Consider the following 22,394-nt stretch of genomic DNA (forward strand, 5'->3'; position numbering starts at 1 on the left):
AGTACCAGGCATGATTTTACTCTTGTTGAGTGGGTCTTAAGTCCAATTAGAGAGCTGTTGGTTACTACCAAGGTAGTCTTGCCACTGTATTCTGTGGTTACTGTGGTTCATGGGCATCATAGCTGTATAGGATGCTTTCATCTTTTGGAAGCTTGCATGGCATCTTCTGGTCAGTCCTCAGAGGAAGCTTTCAGGTCCTATGTCCAAAGTTCATGATGTCTTCAAAAATAAGAACTTACATTCCACCCCTGAGAGGCAACCAAGGGCAATAGCACTAGTCTGTAACATTTTGGGAATCTGTTGGGTAACCCTGACTAACAACTCAAAAGGATTCTCATGTATGGTGTTGGGTTTGTATTAGATACACTATGACTCTCATGGGAGCATTCTCAGTCCAGAAGGAAAAATTTCATTTAAACTTTCTATATATTTATACACAGATTTATATGTATTATGTGTTATTTTAGTAGATAAAAAAATAAATGATTTGTTATGACTTTTTCTGACAGACTTCCTGTTATTTTACCCTCCTGTAGTTTATCTCCCCCCCCCCCCCCCCCCCCCCCCCCCCCCCCCCCCCCCCCCCCCCCGCCACTCCATAATTAAAGCCTCCCTTCCCTGTTTTTCCCATTTCTTCCACAAAGTCACTTATAATCTGCCTCCTCTCTGTTGTTCTTTCTCCCTCTCCAGTGTCCCCTCTACTTTCCTGGTTTCTGAGGTTACTCCAGGCTTTATACTCACATCTTAAGATTTCAAGTGAGAGCCTCAGAGGAGAGAACTTGCAGTTCACCTCTCTCAATATGATCTTTTCTAGTTGCATCCATTTACCTTGCTAGATTCTGGTGAACGATGTACCTAGAGACATAAATTTAAATTCTTGGGGGAATTTAAAGAGTCATAAAGTTACCAGTGTAAGAAAAGGTGGCTGTGGGCAACGCTGAAGTTCGGGAATTAGGAGAGAAAAAGAGTAATTTGCAAAGGGCAATGAGAAAGATTGGCAACATAGAAAACCACCATAGTTAGTGGTTAAAGTTTATAACCTGATCTGTTAACTGTCACATGTTGGTGACAGTTCACAACTTGCAAACAAAATGTACTGAAATATTGGATACTGCGTGCTAAATTTATACCTTAAAGCAGCTGTGGAATGTTCTGGTCATCATGCCGGCAGTTTGTTTGTTCTGGAGGGCAGATACCTGGCTGGGGATCCAGTTTAGATGGTGTTTTTGCCTAGCGTGAATGAAGCTCTGAGTTCGAGCCACAGCACTTCATAAAACTGAGCACAGTGGCAGCAGGTTCAAGAGTTGACATAGTGATTTTGAGACTAATCTGGTTTACACATGAAACCCTGTCTCACAAAAAAAAAAAAAATACACAGAGTTTTATTAGCGATCTAAGTATTCAGGCCAGTTTGTCTCATTGAACCCAGAGAAATAGTTTAAATTTTGGTGTTTCTTTGGATTGGGGATATTTGCACAGACTCTGTGAGTTAAACATTTCTAATTTAGAATTCTGAAAAGCTTCAAAATTAAAAAAAAAAACATTTAGGTGTCATATCATTTTGGATTTCAGATTTATTGATGCTTTGTATGTGTCGAGACATTCTTGTAAAAATGAAGAATTCTACAAACAGCCTGTTGGGGGTGAAGAATACCTAAAACTAACATCTATTGCATTTTATCTGTATCACTAACTATCAGAACAAAGCAGAAAGTTCGCATAGCTTAAGTGCAAAAGGCAAGACCTTTAGATGTTGAGATAGTTGTCTAAGTTTTCTCAAAACTTTCTTGAGATACTGTGGTTGTAACAGAAAAGGTACCACATTTATTTTTCCTGGTAAATGGGAAAAGGGAAAAATTTATTATGGTATTTCCCTATTTCTGTCATTTTAGTTACTGGTTTCATTTATCTGATCAGCTGTCCCAAAAATATATGGAAAATTTCAGAGAGAATATACAAATTTCAAATTTGTATGACGGAATCACTGTCCCACTTGAGTCATGAATCACCCTAGTGTGTCCATGCTGTATGTACTGCCTACCCAGCAGTCAGTCAGGAGCCAGCTAAGTTAGCATGCTGTCTTCTGACAAGATGGACTTGTCATGGCACTATAGTGAGTAAGTCTCAATAATCCTTGTTTTGCTTAAAACGTGGCTCAAGGGGGCTGGAGAGAGCGCTTAGCAGTTAAGAGTATTGACTGCTCTTACATAGGACCTAGGTTTGAGACCTAGCACCCACATGGTAGCTCATGGCAGTCACTTCAGTTCTAGGATATCTGAAACCCTCTTCTGGCCTCCACAGGCACTAGAAACACTTGATGCACAGACATACACACAAGCAAAACACTTATACATATAGAATTTTAAGAATGTTTAAACAATAGCTCAGAAGTGTAAGAGCTTTATTACTAGTGATTTAAGATTTCAAAGAGAGGGTAGAAATGTCTTCTTTAAATGAAAAGGTCAATTTCTTGATTTAATAGGGAAGAACATACAGAGTAAATTATTGGTAGTCTCTTAACAGTGCCTAATTTTAAATTAAACTTTGTCACAGGTCCATATATAATATATGTATGTGTGTATATATGTATATGTACAACTCCAAACCACAGTATATGTAGGATACATTACTGTCCACAATTTCTGGCATTAACTGTGGGTTTTGTATTTGATCATGAATAAGGAAGGAAAAAATACTCTGATTGGAATGGTAAAGTGTTTTGTTTGGGCAATGCTAATACTTCATTTTGACATTATATAGACAAATTGTGTGTGCTGTGTAGTAGAACTGACTACAGTGGTGAAGCATGGCTGAACCATTCCCAAGTGAAGTCTGAGTTTGCAGGGTTCCATGTGCTTATAGCCAACCTGTTACACAGAGAAATCCTGTGTCAAAAAATAAAGCAACCCAACAACAAAAAACCCTTAGCCTTGGTAGGTAGGGGTTTCGTACATATCAACCCCTCCCATCAGTACCAGTTGGGTGTCCTATAATTCAGTTTTATACACTCTCCCTCAAGTTTGACCCTACTGGTTAAGCTCTGTCTAGAGATTCTGATGTCATTCTCTAGATTGTAATTTACATTTTTTTTTTTTTTTTTTTTTTTTTTGGTTTTTCGAGACAGGGTTTCTCTGTGGCTTTGGAGCCTGTCCTGGAACTAGCTCTGTAGACCAGGCTGGTCTCGAACTCACAGAGATCCGCCTGCCTCTGCCTCCCGAGTGCTGGGATTAAAGGCTTGCGCCACCACCGCCCGGCTGGATTGTAATTTACATTTCTGACCAGCAATGCATTATGGGTGGATATAAAGTAGGGTTTACAGGACTACTTTTTCTGATCTCATAGTTAGCTAGGGTGGTCCACAGAACTCTGGTACATATTTTACTAATGTTCTTTTGTTACAAATGATATAAATAACATACTGTGAGCAGCCAAGTAGAAGAAATGAATAAAGCAAGTTAGAAGGGAAGGGGCTTGAAACTTGTGTGTCTTCCTCTTAGGTATATTCTCTACACTTCCACATGAAACTCTTTCTGGAAATTAAGCCCAGTCCTTGTGGGATTTTTTTGAGGCTTCATTATTTAAACATGGCTGATTAAACTCTGGCCCCTTTTGTGGTCAACCCTATCTTTATCCCCTCTCTGAAGGGTCAAATTTTTGAGTGACTGAGCTGCATCCTTGGCCACTATCAGCCATTCATTAACATACAAAGATTTCAAGGGCTTGAATCCCTGTGCTGGGGTAAGACTTCAATTACTTGTTAATCATTTGATTATTTCAATAATAGTTTTCTTAAAGGTTCCTTCCATCACTGTTGTTTGAGTCCTTGCCTTAGTTTTAGTTATGTTTGCTTATTATCATTTTACTACTTTTTAAAAAATATGAATAATCTGAGTTCCTTGAAGAATTTAATGAAGATAATTTATTCTAACAATGATGTACATGAGAGTTTGTTTTGTTTGTTTGTTTGTTTATTGAGATAGGGATTCTCTGGGTAGCCCTAGCTGTCCTGGCACTCTCTGTAGACCAGGCTGGCCTCCTGTGTAGTAGGAGCTGCGGGGCTGCATTCCTGCCGCATTCCTGCCGCCCTGCTCCTGGCTGCCTGGCTAGCTTATACCCCGAAATAACAACACACAAATTGTATTCATTTAAACACTGCCTGGCCCATTTCTATTAATGTGTGTAGCACCCCAAGGTGCGCTTACTGGGAAGATTCTGCCCTATGTCCATCCTGGGTTGGAGCTTCATCACGTCTGTCCCAGAGAGCAGAGCTATTAGTCTGAGCTCACTTCCTCTTCCCCCCAGCATTCTGTTCTGTTTACTTCACCTACCTAATTTTCTGTCCTCTCAGGGCCAAGGCAGTTTCTTTATTTAACCAATGACCTTCCTCCATCACTCCTGAGTGCTGGGATTAAGGTGTGCACCATCTCTGCTTGGTCCTTTTTCAGTTTTTATACTTTGTTATGGTCTCCATGTTACAACTTCCATGTGAACAGCAGAACTGGCTGGCTATACTTAGGAGTTTGTGCAAACTACAGAAGGCCTACTGGTAGAGCACTTCCTGGAATGTTGAGGGTCCCATGTTACTGGAGTCGGGGTCATAGCAGATACTGTGGGTGCTAGGTCTCAAACCAAATTAATGATGAGAAGCAGAAAGGGGGATTTGGTCAATGTTGTAACCACATTGGGAAGAGGGATAAAAATAGGTGATGCCTGCCCCCAACTAGAGTTTAAAGGGAAGAGGACAGATATACCTATGTAAGGCAGCGAGGCCATGTATTGCCCTTCATTGCATCTATTTTCTGTCTTTCCTACAAGGTCATTTGACAAGTGTAAATCTTTCTGCTGGAGACAAGATTCTCTTCTTGTTGTAGCCCAGTGACTCAAACAGTTCTTGAGGAATTCTCAGTTTTTGGGATCAGGTTCAGTAAGAGGAGAGAGGCACAAACTTGTCTTTAGACCTGCCATGCAGGCTGGTTATGCTTGGGCTAGATCCTCAGCAGTACATCATACAAAACCAAATGAAGCCCCAAAGACATAGTCTAGCTTCAGACCTCCCAAATTAAAGTCTGTGTTTTTTGTTTTTTAACAAGATTCCCTAGGTGGTAGGTAGCACATTGAATTTGAGAACTATTGTGGTCTAGGGATGGACTCTTCCTTTAATGAACACTTTTCTGATGCTGCTATGTTTCATTTCTTACATAATTCATTCTTATTTTGTATTTTATTAATCATATCAATCATATTGCAGGATCTCTCTTTTTGGAGCCTGTCCTGGAACTAGCTCTGTAGACCAGGCTGGTCTCGAACTCACAGAGATCCGCCTGCCTCTGCCTCCCGAGTGCTGGGATTAAAGGCGTGCGCCACCATCGCCCGGCTGCAGGATCTCTTTTTTAAAAAAATTATTTTATTGGTGTTTTAGCCTGTATATATATCTGTGAGGTTGCTGGATCCTGGAGTTACAGACAGTTGTAAGCTGACATATGGTATGGGTGCTGGGAATTGAACTCGGGTCCTCTAGAAGAGCAGTCAGTGCTCTTAACCACTGAGCCATCTCTTCAGCCCTTGCAGAATCTCTTTTACATAGTGCTTGTGAGGTTCTGATTAGGTATTTTTCTGAAGTGGAAACCTCAGTAGGGAATCTTGGAAGAAGGAGATGAGTTACAGATTTGAGTTCCTTTTCCATAGCAGCTTTCTGTCAGGTACTTTTCTTGACATGCACACAGAGACCCAAGCACAGCCCTGTTCAGAAACACCTCCTTTGAGAATGAGTCTCATTGGCCACGAACCCACCATATTTGCTAGACTGACTGGCTCTGGAGCTCCAGGAATCCTCCTGTCTTCATTTTCCGTGCTAGAATAACTCCCCCACACTTTTTATATATGTGAGGGATTGAACTAGGTCTTCATACATGTAAAAGTGTAGAAGTGAGCTATCACTAGCATGTTTAAATGTTTTAATTAAAATCCCTAATATAAAGTGTAAATTTATAATTGGATAGTTATAATTTTATTGGCATTTTTGCCACTTAGAATTTGAATTTAAGGATTTGCATTTGGTAGTTAGCTATGAGATCGACCACTTGAATGAAAAAAAATTAAAAAGGACGGACATGACTGCTGCTAAGCACGGTGGAGAAGGTTTATTGTAGATAAAGGGGAGCATAGCCAGAGGCAGGAACATCTGGGAGAGTTCAGAGTGAATGTGACCCTGAGCCTGGCTGTGTGGGAAGGCATAGGGGAGAGAGGAGATCCAGGAGGGTAAAGGGTAGAAGGGTTGGGGACACCAAAATGGCTGGATTCTATAGGAAAGTGCAGCTCCTGGGCTGGAGAAATTTAGGGTGGAGTATACTCTGTAACTGGTAGGGAATGAGGGATCAGGGAGAACCTGGCTGTCAGGTGGACTTTGATATGTTAAATAGGCACCTCAGCCTTTTGTCTACAGTTTGAGACCCCCGTCCCAGTCTTTTTGTTGATAATCAGTGACTACTTCCTGCCGGCGGTGAGAGTCCTTGTTGGATTGTTGGGGACCCAGGAGAGCTGGAATGGTGGCCAACGCCTAGAAGAGCAGGGTGGTTCACTGACTATCCAGGCTCAATGGGATTATCCGGGGTTAAGATATGCTTAGGCACTTTGGAACAGTCTGTGAGGCTGGACCACCTAGGGGCTAGCTGCTTTGGAGCTGTCTAGGATGCAGAGGCTCAGGCTGGCTGGAAATTCTATCAGAATGAAACACATGGGACTGGTGAGTTTGGAGTAGTTTGCAGTATTTAGTTGATTGGAAATCTGCTGAAACAGATACAGATTAGGGACAGAAGGTAGAGTTAAAGAGTTTAGGGGAAATTTTTAAAAAATAATTCAGTTTTATTTTATGAGTATTGATTGGTGTTTTGCCTTTATGTATGTCTGTCTGTGTGAGGGTGTCAGATCTTCTGTATCTGGAGTTACAGAGAGTTGTAAGCTGCCATGTTGGTGCTGGGAATTGAATGTGTATCCTCTGGAAGAACAGCCAGTGTTCTTAACCGCTGAGGAATCTCTTCAGCCCACAGCGGAGAATTTTTTTATCTAGGGTATACATTTGAAATTTATAGACCTATGGTCCTGGTAGTTAGAGGACTGGATTCCCAAGATCAAGGGGAAGAGAGAGAGCCCACTCAGGAATAGCAGGTGGGGGAAATTTAGGAGTACTTGAGTCTGTTTGGCCTGCAGGAGGTGGATTCAAGTTGAGTCCCTGAAACCACTACCTAGATGGTTGCCGTGGCTCCTGTGGTCTAGATGCCTTTGTTTGGGGTAGTCAGTGTCTATCATACAGGACAGCATTTAATTTTTAGCTGCCACAGAGAGCAGCCTTGGCCAGACCCAAGTCTGAGAGATGTTCCTGTGGAGAAGAACTTGAGGATGAACTTACTTTGACCAGGCAGAGTGGAGAAGTCAGCCCAAAAGTATTCCTGGCATCATCAAAATAAAGCTTTAAGCCCTAAATACAGTCCATAGGGAGACTGGGAAATTTTCTGATCCTTTTATAGTGTGCCGTTATAGAAGATCAGTTTTTTTATGGTGTGCCATTATAGAAGATCAGCTTTTTTTGTATGCCTTAGTTTATCAAGATAGTTAAAGTGTAACAAAGTGAGCATAGACAAAGAAGCTAGACAGATATTACTGTGACCCTGAGTAGCCCTTAGGAATTTATAAACCTTATCAAACAAATACACCTTATTTAGCAAACATATATTGTTACTTATCTGAATTTTCTAGAAGCCTGGGGTTGAACTGTTAGCAAAGCAGTTAGGTGTAAATCTCTAAATCAGCTTTTGTTAATCTGAGTAGACCTTTATAACCTTAAAGTTTTATCATCATAATTCATACCAACCCAAAATATTTTAGGCCTGTTGTTGTTTCATTAGTCTAAAAGAGGAAGCAGAGGGCTCAATAGGACTAAAAAGTTATATAGATGTTACCTTAGTTGGTTTATGTTATGTGGTCATCTTAAAATGGCAGTTAAGTTCCATAGCATGTACCTTTTAACCTCAGTAAAGATGGCTGCCAGCCACATAGCTGTTATTAAAAGCTATTTTTTGAAAGATTTATTATGTATACAATGTTCTGTTTCCATGTATGCTTGCAGAATACTGTATACATAATAAAGCTTTATTTATTTCTCATTATAGATGGTTGTAAGCCACTATGTAGTTTCTGGGAATTGAATTTAGGACTTCTGGAAGAGCAGTGCTCTTAACTGCTAAAGATTTTTTTCTTTCTTTCTTTCTTTCTTTCTTTCTTTCTTTCTTTCTTTCTTTTTTTTAAACGAGTTGAATCCAGTTGGGCAGTGATGGTGCCCTTTAATCCCAATACTCTGGACGCAGAGGCAGGTGAATCTCTGAGTTTGAGGACAGCCAAGGATACACAGAGACACTTTGTCTTGAAAAAAACAAACAAAAAAGTTGAATTCAAGTTACATATACAGTATATTATAAACAGGGGTTGAATCCCATATATAGTAACTTATAGCAAATTAAAATTGCCTCTGTATAAATTTTTAATTATAAGCCTTTGTTTAAAGCCAAGTTTTGTTACAGATTTATAGATAATTTTCAACTATACCCAGTGAACTTACAACTCCTGAGAATTGAATTTACAGCATAGTTTTAAGAGATGTTTTGAGAGCAGAGCAAAGAGAAATTGTAGAGATAAAAGTTTTTTAAGAGTGGGAAGCAGAAGTGTAGAGCAGAGCTAGTGTAGATGGAAGAGATTTGGGGTCAGTTGTTTGTGCTGTGGCAGTTAAGATTTGTGAGAGTTTGGAAATCAAGTGTGCCAATTTTTGGCCATTGATCTATACTGAGGCCAAGCTGTTTATAGTCCAAGCCTGTGTGTGTGTGTGTGTGAGAGTGTGTGTGTGTGTGTGTGTGTGTATTGAAAAAAAGAAACTCCCCTTACAGGAATTTCTGTAAGCTTCTAGAGGAGCTGAGAAAGTGTTTGTGGTGACCCAAATGTGCTCATGCTTAGAGAAGCTGCGGGAGGGAGGGGTGGACTGCAAGCAGGTCAGCAGTTCCTGGGGGAGGTGAGAGAAAGCGAGCTGAGCTGAGGTGGATAAAGAGTCTTTGTGTCAAGAATTTCCAGCCAGGGCATTCTCAAGGGGAATGGAAAACTTGTCCAGTGTTCCAAATCATGCAGAGGAAAGGTGGCTCTTCTCACGTGACTAGGACCCAAGTAGGGCAAGGGAGCTTCCTGGCACACAGGTGTGGCTTTTGTGGTGACAGTGGAGAAGCAGGCAGTCTGCGGTGACACTGATCCTGTAGAGAGGAGAGGGCAGGGGAGGGAGGGAGACCCAGATGGGTGTTGCAGGCCAGAGCTGAGAGATGAAGGGAGCACCCAGTGGGTACCTTGGGAGGATGTAGAAGGCTCTAGGAGTTGGGGATAGAGTTATGGCATAGACAAGGAGAGGGATGTGGGGGTGGGAGGAGAAGTAGTGAGAAGGCAGACCCTAAAATTTGGGGTCCAGTTTGATGGATGACAGGAGGGGGCAGAAACAAATGATCTGTACAAACCTTAGGAGAGTCAGAGCAGCAGAGTTCCTTGGAAGGGATCAGTTATGTCAGTCCCAGCTTTTGGTGCCAGATGGATGAAAAGAAATAAGAAAGGAAGGACATGACTGCTTCCAGGTGTGACAGAGAAGATTTATTGTAGATAAAAGGGAGAGCATAGCCAGAGGCAGGGACAGCTGGAAGTCCAGAGTGAACATGACCCTGAGCCTGGCCACATGAGAAGGGGAGAGCCAGGAAAGTAAAGGGTAGATGGGGGGGGGGGGCAGAGTAAGCAGAATGGCTGGATTGTATAGGGAAGTGCAGCTCAGCTCCTGGGCTGGAGAAATTTAAGGGAACCGGGGCATCTCAGCCATACCCTGTAACAGATAGGGAGTGAGGGATGCAGGGAGAACCTGGCAACCAGGTCTACTTTGATATATTAAATAGACACCTCAGTCATTTGTCCTGGGTTTGAGATCTCACACCACTGATCTACTTCATCATTATTGCTTTATAGTAAATGTAATTTCTAAGAAGAATTTTAGGGAAATTAAGAAAGGGTGAGTCTTTGCATTCTACCTTTTTTCCCCCTGTAAGTAAAGAATGCAGGGCTTGAAGAGAAGGCTCAACAGATAGGAGCACTTGCTGTGGTTGTAGTGAATTGTTTTCCAGCACCCACATGGTGGCTTACAATTGTCCAAATGCTAATTCCAAGGGATCCTATGGCCTCTACTTGCCTCTGCTGGTGGTGTATATATACACGTTCAGGCAAAACACTGATACACACTAACAAATGTATATGGCTGGAGACATAGCTCGGGTTTTGGAGTGCTTGCTTGGTGTTTCCAAAGGCATGGTGCTACATAACTAGGTATGGTGGTGAGCAGTCCCGAGTCATCACTGAAAGGTGGTGGGAGTTAGATGATCACAAGTTCAAGATCATTTTCAGGCTCTTAAGAGTTCAGTGGTAGTCTAGGATTAATGAGTGTGTCAAACAACCCCAAAACAACAACAAAAACCTAACAGTGGCTAAGTGCCCTGAAAATATTAAGGCAAAATTAAAGGCAATAATTTTTTTTTCCTCATTTAGATAATAGCTACTTAAGCTTTCTACCAAAATGGGCTTGATGTACAATTTGGAAAGTGTACGTTGTATTTCTGTTCTTAAAGATGTTTCTTATAGTCTAATATTGAAGTTAGGTGAAAGTTACTGAACATAATGAAGATGGGCAAGTGGAGTCGACGTTGGTGAAAGTGGGTAGAAGTCATTGTACTGGGATGCTCATTGCCAGATTTTGGTTATGTTTGAAGGTTGTCCTAAGCATGATGTAATACCAGCATAAACCTTTGAAGCTTCAGCTGACACCATCCAGGCATGAAGTGCATAGGACTTTATGGGCCAAGGGTAATGCTTGTTTAAAAACAAGGCAAGCTACTCTAGTTTAATGAGGCCAGTTAAGAAAACTTTTCCAGAGTGGGATGAGAGTATAATCTCAGTTTGGAAGTAGAAGTAGCGTTTTATGTGTCCTGAAGGGGTTAACGATTCTCACTGTACTGCATTTGAAATAGGCTGGCACACAAGTGGCTGAGTTAGAATTGAGGAAAATAGTAGTTGAGGCCTGGAAGTATTGTGTGAGTTATTCACTGCATGCGAACTTGAGAATTCACAGGACAAAGTTGATGTTAGGAGTGCTTGCCTGGCTGTGCACTTCCCTTCATCCCTGTATGTTCATACTCTGGAGCCTTAAGAAAGCACTGAGATCCTGACCTCCACAAACATGTTCTACCGGACTCAAGTGCTGCCAAGTGCACAGGCTTCATGTTGCAGGTGGAGCCTGCCAAAGCTGCTCAGGTGGTCTGTGGGGCGGGGCTTGGGACAAAGTCCGTCCCTTCTCTAGGCCCTGCCCAGGGGCCTGCCAGGTGTTGGAGCCTAAGCAGTAGGATGCCAGAACCTCAGGGGGACTTCTGCTAGAGTTCAAGGGAGGTGTTGTCCCTCCTGGGGACAGGCCACCCATTGAGCTACTTTAAATCTGAATGGAAGTGACCAGTCTAAATTTAGGAGCCAAGGGCTGGCCTTGTGGGTTGCTGGAACCTGACGCCTGGCTTCTCATGTCCTGGAAGCCGCCGGCACCCTTTCTGCATTCCTGGAAGGGAGTCCTGTTCACATGCTTGCCAACGGTTAGGACCAGGACCAGAAAGAGGAAAGGTACTGACATAAACGCATCTGTTTCCAAGACAGAAACTGGGCTGCACGAATCCATAGATTCTGGTTTAGGCCACATGGCTGTGTTTGGCTCTGTGAGGTCCGCAGTAAGGGTTCAGTAGAACTGCAGCGACTCTGGTTTAAATCTAGCTTCAGGCGCGTCACGACTTCTGCAGACTTGTTCTTGGTTTCTACCTTGGGGCTGCTGCATAGTCGAGAATCTTTGTAGCTCAAGATGGAGCCGCATTCCACCCTTCTAACTCGGGAATGGTGTGGCAGTTTTATGTGTCGGAATCTTTGTTTATCATGCTGAGTAGAAATCAGTGTGCTTTCTCCAGTGTTTGGAAGGTAATAAAAATATGTTGTAACATGAATCTGAACTTATGCTGATAAATGTTAGAGGTATTTTGCCAGGTCAAAGCATTGGGCTAGTGTTTTCTTCTGAACTTGACTGTATTGCATTTAAATAAACTGAGCTCTTTTATGTGATGGGAGCGGTTTTGTTTCAAGGAATCACTTTCCAATTACTGTGTTCTTTTAAGTGAGCACACTTAACATGGTGGAGTAGATGGGAAACTAATAGGCTTTGGTAATGCCAAGCCCATTGTTTTATAAGTCATCTAAAATGGATAAATCATCTGCATTAAAGAATTTGCTCAGATAGAAAGTAGATTACAGAATGTTCTTTTTATTGTGACACCTGGATCACAGGGCTTCAGATGATGAGAGTTGATTCATGTTATATCCTTCCATTCCATGAGCCTGAGATGTTGTGATAGAGTTTTGTTATACTGTGCGCGTGTGTGTTGGAGATGAAACCCAAGGGCCATGGGTAAGCTAAACATTTGTTAGTACTTTCTTTTGCCCTTTGAACTTGAGAGTACGATTTTAGTAACAAAAGGAAAAAAAAATAACCCTCCAGTGCTGCTCTTAGCCTTTTATTTACAATGTCTACTGTCTACTTCAATCTATAATTCATTTGTATTGGCTTGGTTACATTTGTAACTACAGTTATTTGGAAACTTAAAGGTCTTTGCAACAGAATGATTGTAACTGGAGGAATTACTATATTAAGTATTTAGTGTAGTCTCAGGGAGTGCACTGTTAGGACATTGATCTTTTGTCAGCTGAGATAAATTACAACCTGCCATATCCCTCAGCAGCACAGTCCTGGGGAAAAGGGCTTATTCTGCTTGACTCTCGCTTGCTGGTCCTTTCTCCAGATGACCCTGAAGTCTGTGTATAGTTGGTGTGTGCTGCAGCCATCCGAAGGAACCGATGGATGCAGGGAGTTCTTTGCTTGCCCTTCATCCTCATCCAGTGTTTGTTTCTGTGGTGTGTTTACCCTCATTTCCTCTTACTTTTCCTGAGTTTCCCTCACCTTTGTACATTCTGTGAGATTTGTTCTGTGGAAGTAGAATAAGGACTTTCATAAATGCCAGAGCAACAGCTTACTGAAGGATGGCTCTCCACTTCTCCCTGTTTCTCCAGCCTGGTGGTGGGTACTGATTGACAGGAGACAAATGATGCCTAGCTGGAAAGAAGACCTAGTAGATAGCTGCAGGTAGATAGTGGGATGACAGTGCTTCCTTTACTGAACATACCTCTCCAGAAGATGTTGCTCACTGCAGGGGAGGGTTGGTCTCTTTCTTGTTGTCTTTGGCATATGAACTATATAGGACTCAAGCTGTAGATTCTGAAGCTGTGATGCTTAATTCAGTCTTGAAGAAATAGACAGAGGTGGAGACTCTGAGGAGAAAAAGGCCAGCCCAGGTAGGTCCTAATATTGTATTTAAGGCTTCTTCTACAAAAGATTTATTTTCATTTTATGTGTATGGGTGTTTTGCCTGCATGTATGTCTGTATACCATATGTATGCAGGGCCCTAGAGGCCTCTCTTGAACCTCCATTTGGGTATTAGGATTTGAACCCTGGTCCTCTGGAAGAGCAGCCAGTGTTCTTAACTGTTGGGCCATCTCTCCAGCCTTGTATTTATGTCCTTTGTTTTTGTTTTTTATTCAAAATGGTATTTCTCTGTGTAGCCTCTAGCTCTCTTAGAACTTCCACTATAGAACAGGCTGGCCTCAAACTCAGAAATCCACCTGCTTCTACCTCCTCTACCTCCTGAATGCTGGATTTAAAGGCATATACCATGCTGTCTTACTATATTTACCTTTTTTTCTTCTTCTTTTGGAAGCAGGCTTTCCCTGTGTAGCCCTGGCTGTCCTGGAACTTACTCTGTAGACCAAGCTGGCCTGGAACTCAGAGATCCGCCTGCCTCGGCCTCCCAAGAGCTGGGATTAAAGGCGTGCGCCACCACTGCCCCTGGCTGTGTTTCTTATTTTATGTAGCCAACCCAAAGATTTTCAGTACTTTCTTTTAAGACAGAAGGTATTTTAAACACGCTATAGAACATTTCGGAAATATTTGGTTTACTTATATAACTTTATTAAAATTCATCTTCATCACATTAATTTTATTTTATTTGTATATCGTTTTAAAACCATATTTATTTAACTTTAGTCTTTTGCTCATAAATTTTGTGGGATGTTTTATAAGTATGATATGTATTCATTATTTATGAATGTGTTATAACTTTTTCTCCTGCCTCCTTTTATTTTCTTGTTTTTCATTTCAGAAATGAGCCGCCAGACTGCTACAGCATTACCCACTGGCACCTCAAAGTGTCCACCATCCCAGAGGGTACCTGCCCTGACTGGCACAACTGCATCCAACAATGACTTGGCGAGTCTTTTTGAGTGTCCTGTCTGCTTTGACTATGTGTTGCCACCCATTCTTCAGTGTCAGAGTGGCCATCTTGTTTGTAGCAACTGTCGTCCTAAACTCACATGTTGTCCGACCTGCCGGGGTCCACTGGGATCCATCCGCAACTTGGCTATGGAGAAAGTGGCCAATTCAGTACTTTTCCCTTGTAAATACGCCTCTTCTGGATGTGAAATAACTCTCCCGCACACAGAAAAGGCAGAGCATGAGGAGCTCTGTGAGTTCAGGCCTTACTCCTGCCCCTGCCCTGGTGCTTCCTGTAAGTGGCAAGGCTCCTTGGATGCTGTCATGCCCCACCTGATGCATCAGCACAAGTCCATTACAACCCTGCAAGGAGAAGATATAGTTTTCCTTGCTACAGACATTAACCTTCCTGGTGCTGTTGACTGGGTGATGATGCAGTCTTGTTTTGGCTTTCACTTCATGTTAGTCTTGGAGAAACAGGAAAAATACGATGGTCACCAGCAGTTCTTTGCAATTGTACAGCTGATAGGAACACGCAAGCAAGCTGAAAATTTTGCTTATCGACTTGAGCTAAATGGTCATAGGCGGCGATTGACTTGGGAAGCGACTCCTCGGTCTATTCATGAGGGAATTGCAACAGCCATTATGAATAGTGACTGCCTAGTGTTTGACACCAGCATTGCACAGCTTTTTGCAGAAAATGGCAATTTAGGCATCAATGTAACTATTTCCATGTGTTGAAACGGCAATCAAATATTTCTGGCCAGTGTTTAAAATTTGCATTTGACTTCACAGAGAATAAGGCACCCATCTGCTTGCCAACCTAAAACTCTACTGGTAGGTAGAAGCTAGACACATGAAGGTAAATAAAAAGAAAGGCTGTTAATACAGGAAACAGTTGCATGTAGTAACACTAATATATTTAAAAATAATTCAACAGTAAACCACTGAAAAAATATATATATACCCAAGATGGGCATCTTTTGTATTAAGAAAAAAGAAAGGAAGCATTGTAAAATATTTCTGAACTTCGTGTTTGTTGTAGATTGATTGTATTGTTGACAACAATTTTTTGGGGATGTGTGTCTGTGCACACATGGGTGCACGAGTGTGGTTGGTTTTCCTTTAACTGACAAGCCATCTGCGTGGTCATGGACCACTGCTTTCCCCTTGTGAGTCAATACATAGTGCTGCTGTGGTTTTTGTTTTGTTTTGTTTTCTTTTTTTGTGTGTGTATTTGCTAATTTTTATTCTAGTTTTTCATTAAATAAATTTGACTTTCTTTTCTGTAATTCAGGTTTTTCTCACTTTTGTACCTTTAAGTTAGTGTCTTTTTGATATTCATAATTGCTTATGTCAAAAGTTTGTGTTCAGTACATACTTTCTTTTCCTTCAATCAGTTTATTAGAACTATTTTTAATTCAGCCCTTTTGTGGAAATAGGAATTCCAGAAAGGAAAGGTAACATGAGAGCGCTGTGCAAGCTGCAGCAGGTATGAGATGGTCTTGTCTGTGTGAGTCCCACCATCAGGCTAACTCTTGGGAAGGTCAGGTTAGGGAGTAAACTGAGTTATATAAATACCTTTAAAAATCAGGCCTTTCCTCTCTTCAAATGTGTTGGGCAAATCACATGTTTAAATTGGTTCTTGTATTTATTGGTTTTGCAAAAGAGTGCATCATCATACACAGTATTTGTAACTAAAGGAAATCATTTGTTTTTAAAAAAGGCAGTTTGCAAAAAATGTTTTTGGTCTTTTATAATTCTCATTAAAAGATTATCTGGCAAATTAAAAAAAATCTTAATGTGTTTACTTTAGCTCTAGGTTGGTTTTTTTTTTTTTTTTTTTTTTTTTTCCTGGAGCTGAGGACTGACTACAGGGCCAGCACTTGCCAAGCAAGCTCTCTCCCACTGGGCTATGTCCCTCACCCCTGGCTCTAAAAGAGCTCTTTAAGAAAGTCCAGAGGTGTTTCCCGTGTTTAGAGCAGAGGATTAGGGGATTATATGCCACTGTTTTGAAGTATGTTTTATTCTGAAGCACAGAAAGGACTAGGTTCTCCCATTTGATTCCCATAAGGACATTTAGAGTATGCCTGATTAATCACTCTTTTCCTTTATGAAAACTGAGTTTATCATCGTAGTTCCAGCGGTGGAGTTTGACTCCACCATGTTCCTATAGTTTACCTCTATCCAATTTAACCAGCTGTCTGACCTTGGGCCCAGTTTCCTAATGTGTTAAATGGAGTTAAATTATGGTGAGTATGTGAAGGGTTAAATGAGACACTAGTACTTTACCCTGAAACAGTGCTTCCTACCACCTAAGTATCCAGCCAGTGTGGAACACTGGATTTTACCTTTAGTGTTGTGTTCCTAGTTACACTCAGGCACACAGCAGAAATCTGTCATTGATAATTTTGTATTTTCCTAGTGGTACCCCAAGCTTAGAAAGTCATTGAGAATTAACTTGCATTTTCCTTTTATCCTATTTCCAATTCTGGATTATGGAGCTTGGTTCTGTTAGCCATTTTCAGTACAAGTAAGCCTTCTATTGAGTTGATTGTCATGTGCTTATGTAGCTATATTTGGGCTGAAAGGGAATAATTTAGCCACAGATTACAACCATGTTTTTATTTGCATGAAAATTTAGAAAAGCAGTTTGTGTGTGTTGAGACAAGGTCTCGCTACCCTGGGTGGCCCGAATTCTACGCCTTACCTCAGGCCACTCCCGCCCCAGTTGAATGCCACAAAGCATTTCAGTGGCTGAAAAGCAACCGAGTGTATGTTTGAGGGAATGTCATTTTGCAGTTTCACTGTATTGTGCCCAGACTTTAACATCTCAAAAGGCGTGGCCATTAGAAATCCATACTCTCCCCCCATGAAATCAGAGCTGACTGACATTTACTAGTTAAATGCATGAGCATGTTCTTGTACACATATATTTTGAGATATTGATTGGTTATTTCTGTAACCTTCACCACGTAACAAGATCACCCTAGACTTTACCATTTTGATAGTGTTGGGAAGGCTGGCCATGGTTCATGCTTGTAATCTCAGGGCTTGGAGGCCAAGGCAGAACGCAAGGTTTTGAGGTCAACCTGCTCAACATATTGAGTCAAAAATAGAAAATAATCAACCAAACAAAACTTGGACTTTTTCTGTTGTTGTTATTGGGCTTAAACCTAGTGCCTCAGCAAAACTACTACAAGCAAGCATTCAGTGGCTGAATCCCTAGTAAAAACATTTTTAGTAATTTGACCACTCACTATATCTCAGCTAATAATTTTGCTGTTTAATATCAAGATTTTTTTATTTTGCTACTTACATATTAGTCTGTATGTTCTTAGTATGTTTTGGGCATTAATATTTGAAAAGTCGTGATACTTTTATTGATGCTCTCTGGGGAGGCTTCAATGGGACCCAGAATTGTAAAGGATTTTGTTATCTCCTGTTTTTGCTAATTTTAGCAAGCGAAGGCATATTTTATGTATATTTAGCAGCAGGTAAGGTTGACACATTAACGTTTATTAGCTATTAATTCTTCATATTCTTGATTCCCACAGATGAGAAATGAAGCCACATTTCTTTGTTCCCTTGAGATTTGGCACACAAAAATGAACTCTTGTCTTTTCATTGTTTAGAGTAGATAATTTCTGTTGATTGCTTTGATCCTTTTGGTGTCTTTCAGGAACTGTGGGGGAGGGTATTGAGACAGGGTTTCTCTGTAGCTTTGGAGTCTGTCCTGGAATTCACTCTGTAGACCAGGCTGGCCTTGAACTCACAGAGGTCCACCTGTCTCTGCCTCCATTTGTGTGCATTATCTTAAAAAAAAAAAAAAAGTAATCCCAAACCAGCACTTAGGAGGGGAGGATCATAACATACCAGTGCATAGGCAGGTAAGCAGCATGCCTGGCCTGTACAGCAAGACCCTGTCTCAAAAGAAAAGGTGTGGATATTGTGGAAGCTTGTGGACTGAGCAGTGTTCCATGGGGAGTGTGCAAAACACAAGAGTTCTGTCCGACTTGTCCAGTTAAGCTATTTATATCGTTTGTCAAAATAAACATTTTTAAAGATGGCATCACCCAAACAGAATTTAACTTTTATACCAAGCACTATAGTATATCTCAAGGGAATTTTTATCGAAGACAACTTTTTCCTAGATTTAAAATCCTTTTGATAGCTTGTTTATGGAGCCAGGTCTTGTGGTGCAGCTCTACAGCACTGGCTGGCTTGGAGTTTGATCAGTAAGACCTTGGGTTCTCGGCATTGGCGGAGATTAAAACCGTGTGCAGCTCATTTTTTGTTTTGTTTTTAGTAAAGAATAATCATTGTAAGGCACACTACATGTTAATACATCAGGGAGAAGAGCATTACTGTTGGACCTTAACCATCAAATTGGAGACTGACAGCCTACTTCTTTTGTCATACACAGTACAGTTTCTCCTTTGCTCTGAGAAATGCGACGCACATTTATTTCATTAAGCAAAACTAGTGACTAATCCCAGATTGTCAAAAATAATACTTTTTAATATTTTTATAGTATAGTTTCTCCTTTGTGTAAGTTTCCTAGGAGAGCCACTAAGTGCTTCTGCCTTCGGTGGTGACTGCCTGAGTTAGGTTTGGTGGGGGAGATGTGTCTTGCTTGACCTGGTACATCTTCTAAAATGGCTGGTGTAAAAGGCTTGACCCTGGTTGATGGTGTTGAAAAGTGGATCACTGGTAACTTCATCAGTGGATGTTGATGGCTGAATAGAGTGTTGGGGGAGGGATATGTCACTGGGGAATGTATTTTGGAAGGGTGTCTTGTCTTTGGATCTTCCTCTCTGGCTCTTCTGCTTCCAGCTGCCATGAGGTGAACAACTTTACTCTGGCACACCTTCCCTTCCCACCACCGTGTTCTGCTTCATCACAAGCCCACAGCGATGGGGCATCTGTGGACGGAAACCTGAAACCATGAGCCCAAAGAAGTCTTTTCCTCAGGTATCCTGTCACAGCAATGAGAAGTGACTGTCCCTTCACCTAGTATTGGAACCCACTGTGCCCAGATGGGAATCTGTCCTGAGCTCAAGCAGTGCTTGTCTCAGAGTTGGAATTGGTGCTGCACATGAGACCCAGCTGTAGCCCCTCTATTATGAAGAGGGGATGTGGTATGGCCACAAGTTGTTTGTGTTTCAGAGTTGAAGCCGTGGCCTCTCCAGTGCTAAGCAAGAATTCTACCGAGTAATACCTCTATATTTATAATTGCTATAAGAGTAGAGGAAAGAATCATGTTTTCAGCACATACACTGACCTGGTGGTTTTTGTTTTGTTTCTTGAGACAGAGTTTCTCTGTAGCTTTGAACTTTGTAGACCTGTCTCTGCCTCCCGAATGCTGGGATTAAAGGCGTGCACTTTCTCTGGCCAACCTGGTATTTTTTTTTAAAAAAAGATTCTTGTATCTTTTATATCATTCATAATCTAGTATTTTACTTATAGTCACTGATTTACCTATTGGTATTAAATATTTTATGAACAACTAAAACAGAAGGCATTTGGCCCTAAATTTGCATATAGCTTATTATGTGACTCAGGATTACAGAGTCTTATTTGTAGTACATAGAAGAGTTCACAGGGATGATACATGGACAGAACAATTGAAATTATACTTAGAAAGTTGATAACCATGGCATTACAGCTTTGTTTGCCTTTGATACCTAAAAGCTATGCATGTCCCAAATGGTGCGGCCACAGTAGAGAGGAGATGGGGCTGAGGTTGAGGTGTGCTCTAGCTCAGTGTTTGGGTACTTACCCAGTATGTGCAAGTCCCACTGTGGTCCCCAACACCATGTACACACATGAACACATGCATGCATGGTCAGAAAGTTGTTTGTGGCTAGTAAAGGACAGGTCAGGTCTGGAGGCAGAAGCTGGAGGTCAGGGTTGGTGAGCTGAAGGATGGGAGCCAGGTGCCCCTACTTCCCAGATGTCGCCTCAGTGCTAACCTGGTGGAGAAGTGCACCTGTATAAAGTAACTAGCTCGTTTTCTGAGCCCTTTCCTATGAGAAATGGAACACATGTATTTTGGGAGGGCATTCTGATCAAAGCACCACCACAGAAGTTCTACTTCTGGGCACACATCCCAAAATAATAGAAAAGCAAGGGATCTGTACATTCCTGTTGACAGTCCACAGTCACAGAACAGTAGGGGAGTGGATACGCAGTATGTCATATGTACACAGCGGCTTGTTCAGCCAGAAAAAGAAGTTTGATACATGATATATAAACTTGACAAGTTGGTGAGACAAGAAAAGAACAAAACTTCCACTTAGAATAAGGAAGAGGGGAAGAGTGGTTACCAGGTCTGCAATTGGGGGAATGAGTTGTTTGTGCTGAAAAAATCGTGGACAGTGGGAACACTGAATGTCACAGATGTCCCTGAATTAAATATTTGTAAGTGGTTACAGTGGTGGATTTTATGCAGTTTCTCTGATCAAAACCTCCTGCACAGCAAACCAAAAACAGTGTTAGAAAAACAAAAACCATACCATTCAATTCCAGATGGCTCCTTTAAAAAGGAAAGATGGGCTGGAGAAACCGCTCCTCAGTTGAGAGTGCTTGCTGTTCTTGCTAAATACCCAAATTAGTTCCCAGCACCCACACCAGGCAGCTTATGAGCACATGCAACTCCTGCTCCAGGGATCCGACACCCTCTTCTGGCCTCTGCAGGTGCCCATGCTCACTCACAAAGATGGACATAAATCTGTTTTAGAAAATGCACACACACTTCAGACAGCACAGAAGCTGCCCTATGTAATTTCCTGTGTAGGTCAGTGCTGATTTCTAGGCCCCAGAGAACCCTGAGCTTTAAAAGGTGTTGTGTTACCACCTCAGGCAGGTATATGAAGCAGGGCTTGGTGGGAAGGCTCCCTGGATGGACAAGGCCAGTGGATTGTTCCTTTGCTCCTTGTGCAGGATTACAGAGGTCAGGAGCTCATCAAGGGTTGTGAGTGCCCCCAGCTAGTCCTCATTCGGTATTTCCTCCAGAGATTTTTAGTAAGCCTGAGCAGGGTTTAGGTAGCTTGTAGACCCCCCATTCTCATTCAGGAAGTATCAAAACTATATTAGCTCTTCTCATTTCTTGTAAGATTCTGACTCTAGAATTAAAATTGTGTTGTTTACATTGCATTCTTGTTGAATCAGCAATAATACTGTTATTTCACACACGAGCATGTATGAAACAGGGTTCAGAAACCTAGTAAATGTAAGGGGCCTTCACCCTGGTACCTCAGACTGAGTCACAGGAGCAAACAGGCATTCCAAGTTGACACACTTGGGATTTGGCATAAACAAGGATTCCAAGTTTAGGGGTCATCCCGAAACACACAGTTGCTCCCTTGGGCCTGTAGTTTTTCAAGATTACAGGCACCCAAAGCCATTGTGTTCCTGCAGTGACTGCCAACATGTGCCACTGTTCTCATTGCTGCTTCCCTCAGCCTAGGACCTGTATAGTCCTATGTGGGTCTCATCCTAGACTTTTAAATAGTTGCCTAGAGTTTTGTCTTTGCTAGTTTCCCTTCTAAGTAACTGGGTTCCAGGATCCAATAAAGTCTACATGGGTCTCCAGAGTTAAGAGTATGTGCCAACTGTTATTATTTTGAGATAGGGTCTCCCTATGTAGTCTTGGCTGCCTTGGAATTTGGTATGTAGACCAAGCTGGCCTTGAACGTCAAGAGACCTACCTGCTTCTGCCTCCCGAGTACCTGTACCACCACACTTGACTCACCCAATCATTAGACATATCAGACACGTCAGAGGGATTCCTGGATCTCTATTCCATATCCTTGAGCAGGATTCGGGTCTATAGTGGGCCAGAGGGTTGACATTTCTAGCATGTTCTTTGTTCTGCGACCACAGAGAACCTCTGTTCTGTATCTTTTCCAGAGACACCAGTCC

General features: G+C 41.8%; 1 protein-coding gene across 2 annotated transcripts in view; it reads left to right on the top strand.

Moving 5' to 3' along the window:
- Siah1 (siah E3 ubiquitin protein ligase 1) overlaps window positions 1-22,259 on the top strand; it is a 32,538-nt gene extending 10,279 nt beyond the window's left edge. The window contains exons 1-2 of one of the 2 annotated variants that reach the window (XM_050120819.1): window positions 9,345-11,724; window positions 14,359-22,259. In XM_050120819.1, coding sequence (XP_049976776.1) covers window positions 11,553-11,724; window positions 14,359-15,209 — 1,023 coding nt within the window. In that variant the 5' untranslated portion in view covers window positions 9,345-11,552 and the 3' untranslated portion in view covers window positions 15,210-22,259. Of the gene's footprint in view, window positions 1-9,344; window positions 11,725-14,358 lie in introns of those variants that run through there. The other variant, XM_050120818.1, reaches the window with a different exon arrangement.
- Window positions 22,260-22,394: the final 135 nt, after the last annotated feature.

This window comes from Alexandromys fortis, unplaced genomic scaffold, assembly GCF_014885135.2.
Source record: "Alexandromys fortis isolate MF-2015 unplaced genomic scaffold, M_Fortis_MF-2015_v1.1 scaffold_186, whole genome shotgun sequence".
In the NCBI taxonomy this organism is placed as follows: domain Eukaryota; kingdom Metazoa; phylum Chordata; class Mammalia; order Rodentia; family Cricetidae; genus Alexandromys; species Alexandromys fortis.